The 12619-nt window shown below is 30.5% G+C and overlaps 4 protein-coding genes across 5 annotated transcripts; 2 read left to right on the forward strand and 2 right to left on the reverse strand.

Annotated features, from left to right (window-relative positions):
• The first annotated feature begins 170 nt into the window (after positions 1-170).
• On the forward strand, positions 171-4410 carry LOC110992138 (leucine-rich repeat protein soc-2 homolog). Its single transcript, XM_022257830.2, has one exon. It carries the CDS (start codon positions 602-604, stop codon positions 2294-2296), a length of 1695 nt encoding a protein of 564 aa, XP_022113522.1. The 5' UTR covers positions 171-601; the 3' UTR covers positions 2297-4410.
• On the reverse strand, positions 3758-6406 carry LOC110992139 (ras-related C3 botulinum toxin substrate 1). Its single transcript, XM_022257831.2, has 6 exons — positions 6247-6406; positions 6040-6155; positions 5767-5916; positions 5365-5447; positions 5128-5288; positions 3758-4922 (listed from the first exon to the last, which is right to left on the reverse strand). The coding sequence occupies exons 2-6, from the start codon at positions 6153-6155 to the stop codon at positions 4845-4847; spliced, it is 588 nt and encodes a 195-aa protein (XP_022113523.1). The 5' UTR covers positions 6247-6406; the 3' UTR covers positions 3758-4844.
• Positions 6407-6840: 434 nt separating this feature from the next.
• On the forward strand, positions 6841-11628 carry LOC110992092 (testin). Of its 2 annotated transcripts, XM_022257762.2 has the most exons (6): positions 6841-7111; positions 7193-7322; positions 7723-7875; positions 8103-8182; positions 8776-8934; positions 9397-11628. In XM_022257762.2, the coding sequence occupies exons 2-6, from the start codon at positions 7193-7195 to the stop codon at positions 10945-10947; spliced, it is 2073 nt and encodes a 690-aa protein (XP_022113454.1). In that variant the 5' UTR covers positions 6841-7111; the 3' UTR covers positions 10948-11628. The 2 variants fall into 2 exon arrangements, with proteins under 2 accessions (XP_022113454.1, XP_022113455.1); XM_022257763.2 differs by lacking the exons at positions 6841-7111; positions 7193-7322; positions 7723-7875; positions 8103-8182 and adding an exon at positions 8419-8651.
• LOC110992093 (probable prefoldin subunit 6) lies at positions 11625-12561 on the reverse strand. Its single transcript, XM_022257764.2, has one exon. It carries the CDS (start codon positions 12427-12429, stop codon positions 12061-12063), a length of 369 nt encoding a protein of 122 aa, XP_022113456.1. The 5' UTR covers positions 12430-12561; the 3' UTR covers positions 11625-12060.
• Between the last annotated feature and the right edge of the window lie 58 nt (positions 12562-12619).

A 12619-nucleotide genomic window follows, 5' to 3' on the forward strand; every position in this document is an offset into this window, starting at 1 on the left:
AACCATAGATAACTTCGCTAAACTTGCGATTGGCATATGTATAGTATAAGCTACATTATTTTTTTGTACCAAAATTGTACATACTATATATATGTACATAATATAACATATACATAGAATAAATAGTCAGACGAGCTTAATTATTGTCTCTACAGATCAAGAAGAGGTGAATTGTGCTTCTTTGCCTAATCTCTACTATACTAAGCTGAAAGTATATTCTGTGGTGTAGTTTGCAAATGGCAATTCAAGTCTCAAGATTCACGTATTTTTATTTGCGTTTTGCAATAAATTTAAGAAGTTCTCTTGTAAAGGCTCTCTTGGCTTAATTCCTAAAAATACTATTACGTCTTAATCGCAGCTTAATCAAGTTATTGGTTTTAATATAATTCAGCAAAATTCATTATTTAGACAATCTTGAGGAAAAAATCGATCTTGCGAATTTTCATTTTATTGTCGGCGGATATCTTAAATTTGAACGAAGGATTTTTTTAAATTCCCAATAGCAATTAGGAATTTGATATCAATTATTATTAATTTGTGGTATACGCATTTCATTATGAAGTAAAGCAGTCCAGTGTCAGTGGCAAAATACAAGTGCGGAATGAATCTTGACAATTCATCGAGAGAGAATTCAGAAGCATTGGACACCATTAGCACAGTCAGCCCCAGAGAAAAGTATCACGCAATGAGAGATAAAAAAATGTCCGTACCGAGTACAGAAGGAGCCCGCCCAAAAGTTGTAACAGTGAAGCACCCTGAATCAAATAAACCCAAGCCAACAGCCAAGAAAAACAAACCGATTCAAGCTGATTTAGATGTAATTAAAGAATTTGTAAGATGTCGTGATGAAGGCCTTAAAAGGCTAGATCTCAGTAAATCATCTATTACCTCTTTACCACCCAATGTTAGAGATTTGACTCATCTGATTGAGTTTTATTTATATGGTAACAAGTTAGTTGCATTGCCTGCAGAATTTGGCTGCTTGACTAATTTACAAACACTAGCATTAAATGAAAACTCATTGACAAGTCTGCCTGATTCTCTTGCTAACTTACGATCATTAAAAGTTCTTGATTTAAGGCACAATAAATTAAATGATATTCCAGAGGTAGTCTACAAATTGACATCATTGACAACATTATTCTTAAGATTTAACAGAATTAAAGTTGTTGGAGATGGTATTGAAAATTTGATTAATTTAACCATGCTAAGCTTACGAGAAAATAAAATAAAGGAATTGTCATCAGGAATTGGCAATTTGGTCAATTTAGTTACTTTTGATGTTTCACATAATCATCTGGAACATTTACCTAAAGAGATTGGTAATTGTATAAACCTGAGCACATTAGACTTGCAGCACAATGAGTTATTGGATATTCCAGAAACAATTGGTAATTTACAATCCTTAACCCGTCTTGGCCTAAGATATAATAGACTTACCTCAATTCCATCAACTTTGAGCAATTGTGTACACATGGATGAATTTAATGTAGAAGGAAATTCTATTTCACAACTGCCTGATGGACTTTTATGCAGCTTGACTGAACTTACTAATATCACTCTATCAAGAAACTCCTTTGCCAGTTATCCCTCTGGTGGCCCAGCTCAGTTTACAAATGTTTTTTCTATTAATTTAGAACACAATCAAATTGATAAAATACCATATGGTATATTTTCAAGGGCCAAAAATTTAACTAAATTAAATATGAAAGAAAATCTTTTAACCTCCCTTCCCCTTGATATTGGGACTTGGTTGAATATGGTGGAATTAAATTTGGGCACTAACCATCTCACAAAATTACCTGATGATATACAATGTCTTCAAAATTTAGAAGTTTTAATTTTATCAAATAATCTTTTAAGGAGAGTTCCACCTAGTATTGGAAATTTGAGAAAGCTAAGAGTACTTGATTTGGAGGAGAACAAATTAGAAGTATTACCAAATGAAATTGGATTCTTACATGATTTGCAAAAGTTGATAGTTCAGTCTAACCAATTAACAACTTTACCTAGATCTATTGGTCACTTGGTAAACCTTACTTTCTTGAGTGTTGGTGAAAATAATTTGCAGTATTTGCCTGAGGAAATTGGCACTCTAGAGAATCTTGAATCATTGTATTTAAATGATAATCCAAATTTGTGTAATTTGCCATTTGAACTGGCTTTATGTGTTAGTTTGCAAATTATGAGTATTGAGAATTGTCCATTGACATCAATTCCGCCTGAAGTTGTTTCCTCTGGTCCCTCTTTAGTTATTCAATACTTGAAATCTCAAGGACCATACAGAGCCATGTGATATGAGGAAGATGAATATTTGCCTTCATCATCTGGCACTGAAATTTCTTAATTTTATGGCCAGAGGTCAAACCTTAATCCAATTGATAAATAGTTTTTATTCCTGCCAGAACACATGATATAGGAACTTACTTTTATTCAATACCTACAAGTTGGTAGGAATTGGGCATTTTTATATGTGTGCTTTTAAAGTTCTGTATAATGTAGGTATTACAAAATTGCATTGAATCCCTAGTTGTATTTAATCTGTTTTAATTTGATTTAATCCAGTGGCCAAAATAAATGGTTTTATTTTGTTCATAATAATCACATAAGATTATAATATTTATTCTTCAATAACCTAATGTTTAAATGTTTTAACTGTATTTGTCAATGTGTAAGATGTAAATGTGTTGAATGTATTTTTTTGTTTAAAAAACTTATCATTAAATGTACATATTATGACAGACAAATACCATAAGATTAATTTTGCTCTTGTCATAGCATTGTAATAAATATACACTTATATTTATACATTCTCCAATAGTAACAGTAAATTTAAATATTCACAGGTACTAAATTTATAGTTTAGGGATATTATTAATACACCCATTATTTCTCCTCTAGAAATTAGATGAGAAAGTGTTTAAACTATCATTATATAAAAATATATTCATAATATTGTGTATCATATCCTGTATGGTTTAAAATTTGGCATAAGGATCTCATTACTTAACAGTATTGGTCAATGTATTGCTTATTTCCATTAATATATAATTGGCATACTTGTATAATGTTAAAGACTATAGTATCTAAATTTTAAACAGTTAAGCTGTTACTATTAATTATCTATACTTTATATCTTCCATGTTACTCCTCAAAGTGAATATTTGTCATTATCAGTGTTGTTTGTAAAAATGTTGCATTTACTATTTTTATGTTTATATAAACTTTGTTGTAGGTAAGTATGAACTTCGATGCTCACAAATAGTCTTTAATTTTTATAAAAAAATTTCAATACATAGGTACCAAGTTCGTATGTTTTATTGTGCGAACTGAAGAACAAGCAAAGCTTGATAGAAATATGCTCCAAATTAGTACGTCGTCAGTCAATGCGTCATTAAAACGTTTAGCACGTAATTGCAATTGTTCCATAAAACGATTTGAAATTTTAAATGTTTAACTATGACCGTATATAATTGTTGAATGTTCTGTAATAAACCGCAATTTAATTAATATGGATTAGTCATGTGCATGTAATTTAAAATTTTGGCTGACAATAAACTATTAGGTATTTCAATATTGCAGCCTATTTGTCACTTAATAATTATTTAAATTGATTTGCATCTGTGTAAGATTTATGTACTCTTCAATGTGTTATAAATAAATATATACCAAAAATCAGTTCAATAATTTTAAACACATTGCAATCATTACATTTGGCTTGTGGCTTTTATTTTGCAGTGTACAAGAAAACAATGGATAAATTCAATAATTTATAAAGTGCAGTTACACAAGTTTATAATATCGTTAGATTGCGCATTTGTCCTTACAATATAAATAATTGAGGTTATATACAAATATATTATTATGAAGCATCACCTGTAATACAAAGCAATCTATAATATATCTAAAGAACAATAATCGTTGAGTTGCAGTTATCGCACTTATTCAACCTAAGCTTACATACAAAAATATTCACCCTAATAAATCGCTATAAAACACACAATACATCATTTGCCTGCTGAGGCAATATGAATAAATTCAATACAAAATTCGAGAAAATGAGACAAAAATACTAGAATAAATATATGTATGTTTAAACTTTACAATCTATACATCTTAAAAAAACTTAAATTATTGATGGTTTTAATTTGTCACAGTACACAATATTTAGTGGAGTTTAAGATGTATAACAGTTGTAAGTCTTTTTTTATAAAATATCCAAAATTTGTGTCACCTTTAAATCACAAAACTTAAAGCTTTAAAATGCTATTAAATGCTGCTGATTTTGATTACATGTAAAGAAATCATTAATGCAACTAATAAAGGCTACTATTTGTGTTTGTTTACAATATTAATATTTTACTAGCATCTATTATCAGTCCTTATTCAAAAATTACATAATATCATGAATATTTTTCAAAAACTTTTGAATATCATCATTGAGGTTCATAAGTAATTATACAAAAATAACATTGTCACTCAATAATATTCACAGTAACAATTTGTTTCCAACCATGGGTCCAGTTATCTAACATTAAGTTACAAATCAAACTTATACCTAGTCATAAATCTTTGGCATATCTATTTAAGACAGAAATGAATATATACATATATGTATACAAGTATTAAAGATGTACATATTGTGATGATCACTTAGAAAACCTGGAAACAGTATGGCACATAATATTAGAAAAAAAATCATATCTACATAATTTCCATTGTAATATTGGTAAATCAAGGTTTTTACTTAATGTTTTTAAATTGGTATAGAAACACATTATTACTGTCACCTTGAGATTCCTGCATATAAATGAGACATTATTTTGCCTTTTTGTGCATCATATTTACATGATCAGACACTTCCTTTGATGTCTTTTCTGAGGCTCTGGTCTTAAAACAGCACGAACTGCTTCGTCAAACACCTGAAATGTTACAAAAATAACTACATATAAACCAAATTAAATTATGCCAATTTTTCAAACTATAACTGTCTTTTTGTCAGCAGTATAAAACAGCTGTAATGTCAATTTTACAACTAAATAATATGAAGTAACTTAATAAAATAAATAACCCAAGATGAACCCCCACTTTTATTTGAATTTTCATCAGTTTCAAATTAAAGTTTACCTGCTTAAGCCCACGTTGAGTCAATGCTGAACACTCCATATATTTTACAGCTCTTATTTTATTTGCCAGCTTTTGCCCTTGTTCTCTTTTCAATGGTGACATTCCTTGCTCTGAGAGCAAACTCAAAGTTTCACGGTCATCCCTTAAATCTATTTTTGTACCTAATAATGAATAGTTGTATAAGTATAATGGGTGTTACTGCAAGTTAATAACTTAACAAAAATAGTTAATACTTACCAACCAAAATAATAGGGGCATCAGGACAGTGATGTTTTATTTCTGGATACCATTTTGAGGTCACATTCTCATATGATGATGGACTGTAATAAGAAAATATATTTATAAACCAATGTTAGCTAATTTAAACTTATAAATGTAAAGCTAATTGTGTTTATTAAATATGGTCTCCACAGAAGACATACTTTGAAATAGCTTATCAAGTAATATATTATATTCAACAAATACATACTCAAATAGCTAAAACAAATTACTTTAAAATTTCTTGACTGAAAAGAACTTAAATAATGTGAGTTATGAAATATTAATAAACAATATAAATATGTAGAAGTAAATAGAAGTATTAAATATATAAACAAAACAAAGATGATAAGCAAAAATATTATATACAATCTATAATACCTTGTAACACTAAAACAAATCAGAAACACATCTGTCTGAGGGTAACTTAATGGGCGCAGTCTATCATAGTCTTCTTGACCAGCAGTATCCCACAACCCTAATGACACAGCAACACCATCCACCACCATAGGAGCTGAATAGTTGTCAAATCTACAAAAACGTCGTGTGTTGAGTAATGTTACCTCAATTTTGTACATAATAAGAATCGAAAACAGCAATTCAAACATTTTAGAACTGCTGTACTGTGTGAAATGTTTATATTCGTGGACTTACACAGTAGGTACATATTCTCCGGGAAAGCTGTCGGTCGTGTAAGATATTAACATACAGGTCTTTCCCACTGTTCCATCACCAACGACCACACACTTAATAGGTCTTCCAGAAGACATCTGAAAGAACATAAATTTATGATGAAAAATAAAAACCAGAATATGACTCACTAAAAGTGGACACCAAAGTCGAGTGTAACAAAAACTTCACCTTAAATTTGAGCTTAGATATAAATTATATCTTTTATTGTATTAAATATTTCCTGTTAGATATCTGCGATATTTTGGATTGACTTAAACTAATCTAACAAATAAAAAGCGTAGAATCCATATCCATCCCGAGAAAACACATTGAAAGATAAATATGTAATTACCAGATGAAAAATATTGAAGAATTTAGTAATTTGCCAGACTAAAAAAATATCGTGCTAGTTGCTATTAGAAATTATTGAGAGTTATCTGTTTATTAATGTCGTTTTTAAAAATATCAGTCATAAACATATTATTATAACTGTAATTTTCATACAAGAGTGTACGTAGAAAGTCGAAAACTAAACGTTTTCGAATTTCTATTTAATACATATTATGGGCAACTGTTAAAGCATCTTGATTAAGGCCCCTCGGTACACCAGCGTACATACTACAAACTGCAATCGCAATTTGCATTATGTGCAACTTCATAATCTTAAACTAATTTACTTAAGCTAAAAGTTATAGTGTTCTGTGGTCTTACATGTTCTCCCTCCCACAGGTGATACTTGATAGCATAGAGAATCCCATAGCCACTATTGTATTGTATCATTCCACAATTTCACATTTGTATCATTATTTTCAGTTAAAACAAATATTATTATTATTTGTGTTGTATTTTTTCTTTTTGTTGTTTTATGTTTTTTTTTAATCAAAAGTTTATATTTAATGTAAATGAAATAGTGAGTGTTACAAAAACCAAAAACATATCGTAAGCATCGTGATAAAAACACTATCAACAGGACTATTGATGTTATCGATTATACAATAATTCAATTTGTCGGTTCATTTATCGAAAAGGGTTGAGGGTGAAGCCTAATTGAACAGTCGGTATATTCTTTTCAGTTATGTTTGCTATTTAGCTTGCATACTGACGATACACTTATCTATTTTTTTATTATTATTAGATGAGTGAATCATGTGTGGAAACGCCTGAAGCACCAGCTTGGTTATCCAAACTTGAGAGCCAGAGAGAGAAACTAAGTAAAGCTAGATTAGGACATGATAGTGGTGCTGGAGCTCCATGCAATTCTTGTGGTAGTTATTATTAAACATTTTGTTTCACACTGATTCTAAATAAATTCCTCTCTTCTTGGGTGATATTGTGGTAGTGTGTAAGATAATATGCATTTAATTTTTACATTTAACCATTAAATTTATATGTCTAGATTACTGGAATTAAGTGATTAGTAAGTAACTTCAGTCAATAATATGGAAATAGCATTTTTATATAACCCTTAATATGTTGAGTTGTTAGAAACCTTATATTATGTAGAATTTTGTTATTAGCCATATATTTTGCCACGCCTATATTTAAGTTTGCTAGATTTTAAATAATTATGTTCTTTAATATGTCTGCTTGCTTTGTTATCAATGCTTGTCTCTCATTTTCATTATCAGATTATATTTATATAAGATAAACAATTATATTTTTCAGGATCATCTTGTCCAGGATTAGATCTTCATTTCTGGAGAAAAGTGTGTAGAGCTTGTCACTGTAGTAAGGATGTACATGATGTTCAAGATGATGATTTATCTGGTTGGGCCCAGTTTGAACTTCTTGGTACAGCTAAACCTAAGAAGGCTTCCTGTAAGTTCTATGGAATAATAGTAATTTATAGGATTATTAGATTACTTTATTGGTTAATGTCAATTGTAAGGCAAGGGTGTGCAGCCTTTATGTTATAATTAATATGCTCTACATAGTTTTACCTAAGAGTTTCAACTCTAAAAATGATCATTTAAAGTAACATGGTATTATTATTACAATATACAAACAGCTATGTGCAGTGTTCAAAATATTTTATGATTTTTCAGTGCCTCTAATAAAAATTCGTGGAGTCACAGACAAGCCTGTTAAACTTGACTGGGTTCCTCCTAACGCTTCAACTGAATTGGTATGTATTGCTTAATAAAAGAATTCTTAACACCTGTTATTCCTGTGTTTGTTATAATATTTTTCTCATATATCAATATTTCATTATATATAGATATTTCCAATAAGTAGTAGATAACATATCAGAATCTTGATAATATTGTATGAATGTACATTATTTAATTTCATCATAAATTCATTTGTTATCGTTTATATGCATTATATATGTATTACTTCACTATAAATAATAATCAAACAATTGTTTTGCATTCTCACCTTTTTAAAGAATCTGAAGCTCAACCCTGAGGTTGAGCATTCAGCTTACACTGTGAATTTTTGCAGTTGTAGGCTTCATTTAATTTTTGGTGATTATTATATGAATCCAGAGGAATCTAATATCCTGATACAACAGGCACACAACGCCTCAAGTAAACTAAACATTTTGTGTTAGTGAAACTGTCATATATTTGGAAAAGGGTATATAAATGCAGGTACTCAAATATAGTACCTACTTACAAAAACATGAATTACTTACTAGCTGTGTAGAAAATTAAAATATAATTATTTTGCTCCTTTTTTTGTAGGCTTAATGTCTCTATGATTGTTATCGCTTAGGTGTCAGAATACATGTCGTGCCTTGGACCTCTCGCCCCTGTGTCCGGCAGTGATGCTGCTCGTAAGCGTCGTGCACAACTCCGGACCCAACTGCCACCGCACGATGTTGCAACAGCCGCTAGACATCATGCAAGTGATCAGGAGAAATCTGAACATACCGTATGTACTGATTGAACAGAATTTTCATATACATTTAAATTGTTGGACAGATTTTGCATTAGGTAATTATTTTGGTGAAATATCATAATAGTATGTTATTTTACTGAAAATAGGAGTTTCCTAATCCTACTGCTTAGTTTCCAGGTAGATGTAATTTCAGTCTAGTCACATATTTTTCTGACTGGGTTTGTTGTAATAGAATTAGTTTCAAGTAATTTCTTACAGGTGTCTAACAAATTCTCCATAATATACTATTTTAATTAAATTTTCGTTTCATTCTGCATTTTGTACACATTTTTAATATGAGTAATAAATTTCATGGAAATCGTTGGAGCGGATCCCGAGATTCCAATTATATATATATATATATATACAAGAATTGCTAGTTTAAAGATATAAGATATGTGTATATATGAATATAATGTATGGTACATAAGTGAATATTAAATTTCTTTGTTTCAGGAATATATAACTCGTATCAAGGATCATGTGGTGGGTATGGGTAACGTCGTCAGGGTCGGCCCCTTACAAAGCGCCGAAATATGTTCTGTGGAAAATAGCAAAGTACATACTGCACCAAAATCTTATGCCCTGCCACTAAAAATATCCAATATATCTAGGGGTGTCAAGTATAATATTGTTCCCAAAAATGCATCTGATAAAAAGCTTGTATTGGATTCCCAAGGTAATGTTGTTAGTGCTGCCAATTTGCCAGATTATAAGTCGAGCCCCATACTTAGCCGAATTGTCAAAGATAAACTCCATATTATGAGAATTGAATCTGATAGAATTAAGAGTGCTGTTGAACATGGCCCTGTATATGATAAGCTTTTAAAGAACCTAAGCGATCTTAACTTGCCAGTAACAAATGATGTCTACTTGCAACCAATCAAGTTATTCAGAGACGAATATAATAGAAATCCTCAATTCAAAGAGGAAGTCAATGAGTTTGCCCAAAAATCACTGGGGGCTCAAATGATACCAGACTTGTCAGTAATAAACAACAATATAATGGGAACAGCAAAACTACTTGATAGTAGATTGCAAAAGGGAACAATTTTTGCTCCAAATGGAGAAATTTGGAGTTGGAAACAAGAACCAACAACACCTGAACATAGTGGTACTCTTTGTTCCACAAAAATAAGTCCTCAGTACTCTACAACCATGAAACCTTTGAACCAAGTAGAGCCACAGCAAACGGCTCCTTTGAGGGATTACCTCAGAAGCCACTCAGAAGAAGATGCACCTCCACCACTGCCTAATTACAATACACACCCTGGAATCATGCCTAGTACTTTCACAGAAATGCACTCAGATGTACCCATACAGGTTGGGAATTATATGGAGCAACTTGATCCTATCATGACTCAATTTGCTGATATGTCACTTAATCCAGCTGAAGTTGAGTTTAATAGGAAACTATATAATGAAGGAGTGCCTTGCCAGCGTTGTGAAAAGCCTATGTTTGCGGGTGAGGTAGCAGTGAAAGCGGAACGGGCAGGACAAGAAGCCATCTGGCATCCACAATGCTTCACTTGCTGCAAATGTGGTGAACTCTTGGCAGATTTAGTGTACTTTTACTACAAAGGAGAGATATATTGTGCTAGAGACTTGGCGAACGTTCTTGAGATACCACGCTGCGCCGGTTGCGATGAATTGATATTTACTAGACCTTACACAGCTGCCGAAGGACGGGCTTTTCATGTACAGCACTTTTGCTGCTATCACTGCGATGCCCCTTTGGGAGGGAAGAAATATGTACCAGACGATAAAACTGGATTGCCAATTTGTTTGACCTGCTATGATCAATTTTATGCCGAAAGATGCCGCGCCTGTGGTGGAGTAATTGGTCCAGAACAACAAGGTGTGTCATGGGGTAACATGCATTGGCACGCTAATTGTTTCATATGTTCTGGAAGAATGTGTGGGAAAAGTTTGTTGAGTGGCCGTTTTGTTGTGAAACAGGAGATGCCTTTCTGTAGCGTACCATGTGTACAAAGTAAAATTAAGTGAGAAATAGAGGTTTTTTTATATCTAAAGAATATACAATATATAATTCTAGCTATACTTAAATATTAATTTGTATCTCTCTATTGGTTGAACTTAATTTGCATTTGAAAATGGGTTTTTTATAATATTTTACTGAACCAACATTTCATCATTTCACTTCAACAAGTCATACAATATATGCTTAGACATATAATATTTGCTTTACGAGTTTATATCTCAAAGAAATCCATTCCTTTTCTGTAATTTAATAAGTATTATAAGAACATAGTTTGTACATTAAATAAAGATATTATGTATAAGATACCATAATATTATGTAGTACCTCAAACATAATTGGTAATATGGGAACAACAATTATAGATAAGAATTATATTTATATAGAAATATATAGTATTAGAGAAAATTGTGTGATAATATACATGAGAAAATTTTATATTTAAAAAGCAAATAAGTTTATTAAAAAACTGTTAATTTATGAAAAAAGTTTATCTTTAAGCTTCATATATGAAATAAGTATAAAATTTGGCCATTATTATACTAAATATATTATTTATATGTACTTTAATTTAGGATGTAATGTAAAGGTATTATAATATGTGATAAGTAATCAGACATGACAGGACATTATAGCTTGTGCCATTGAATGCATTTATAAAACAGTAAAAAATAAAACAAATAAATTTATTACTAAATGTTTTATTTAAATTATTAACATTAATTTTAGACTAAATAATGGTATAAATTGTACCAGAAAATATAATGTAATTTCTTTAAGTTGCATTAATTTATTAAATACCTTTTTGTATATGTTTCATTATCATTAGAGGAATTGATCAGTTTAGTTACTGGTTTTATATGATCATTTTTCTTGGGTACCCCTCCCTCCCCTTATTTTGACTCAGACCAAGGGTTCATATAACAAAAAATAAACGGCAAATTTAGATTTTGATGACTTAAAACATTTTTTAGAAAAGTACCTACTTCACATGCTAATATAAAATACATAACATATTTAAGAAAGAAAATGTTTAAGAAGAAACTCCAAATTAGGTAAATAATGATGTGAGAATAACAGCATAAATAGTTATAATATAATTCAAGTTTATTTTAACATGTTTAAGCTGCAATTTTTAAATTGCCAAGATTATTTCTAAGCTTATTAACATTTTCTTGGATTGCCTCTTGCTTGTTCTCTAATGCGGAGATGTGAACATCTGTTCTTTTTATTTCTTTGCTTATGTATTCCATTCGTTTAGCTACGTTCTGTCTTGCGTCTTCCAATTCTTGTTTAACTAATACAGGCCCAATTAGTTTATATACCTCAGAATCTTTCTTTAATAGCATTAATTCTTCTTTCACAGCTTTGTTTTCATTTAATTGACCATCTAATTGCTGCTTTTGCGAAACTGCCTTTTGATATTCTTTTTGAAGACTGTTAAACACTTCGAGTTCCTTTTGCAATTTCTTTTGAATTTCTGCAGCCATATTATTTAAATTCTTTAAAAATCTAAAAGCTTGTAATGAGATATTTCAAGATTTATATAAATAACTTTGAGGTTACGTTTAGTCAAGCTTTTGAGGGATTAGTTATTTCCAGACTCCAGTGATAATTGACATTTATGACAAATCTATTGATATTTGTGTAGTACTCAAATTTATGGCGATTGACATTTCT

Source organism: Pieris rapae, chromosome 8 (assembly GCF_905147795.1).
Source record: "Pieris rapae chromosome 8, ilPieRapa1.1, whole genome shotgun sequence".
Classification (NCBI taxonomy): domain Eukaryota; kingdom Metazoa; phylum Arthropoda; class Insecta; order Lepidoptera; family Pieridae; genus Pieris; species Pieris rapae.

Excerpts from the sequence above, each read along its gene's own strand:
- LOC110992138 (XM_022257830.2), top strand. The coding sequence starts at position 602 with ATGAATCTTGACAATTCATCGAGAGAGAATTCAGAAGCATTGGACACC.
- LOC110992139 (XM_022257831.2), bottom strand. The coding sequence starts at position 6,155 with ATGTCTTCTGGAAGACCTATTAAGTGTGTGGTCGTTGGTGATGGAACA. Across the intron at positions 5,917-6,039 it reads GGAGAATATGTACCTACTGT|ATTTGACAACTATTCAGCTC; the intron begins GTAAGTCCACGA and ends ACGTTTTTGTAG. Across the intron at positions 4,923-5,127 it reads CTCAACGTGGGCTTAAGCAG|GTGTTTGACGAAGCAGTTCG; the intron begins GTAAACTTTAAT and ends GTAACATTTCAG.
- LOC110992092 (XM_022257762.2), top strand. The coding sequence starts at position 7,193 with ATGAGTGAATCATGTGTGGAAACGCCTGAAGCACCAGCTTGGTTATCC. Across the intron at positions 8,183-8,775 it reads CTAACGCTTCAACTGAATTG|GTGTCAGAATACATGTCGTG; the intron begins GTATGTATTGCT and ends GTTATCGCTTAG. Across the intron at positions 8,935-9,396 it reads AGGAGAAATCTGAACATACC|GAATATATAACTCGTATCAA; the intron begins GTATGTACTGAT and ends TCTTTGTTTCAG.
- LOC110992093 (XM_022257764.2), bottom strand. The coding sequence starts at position 12,429 with ATGGCTGCAGAAATTCAAAAGAAATTGCAAAAGGAACTCGAAGTGTTT.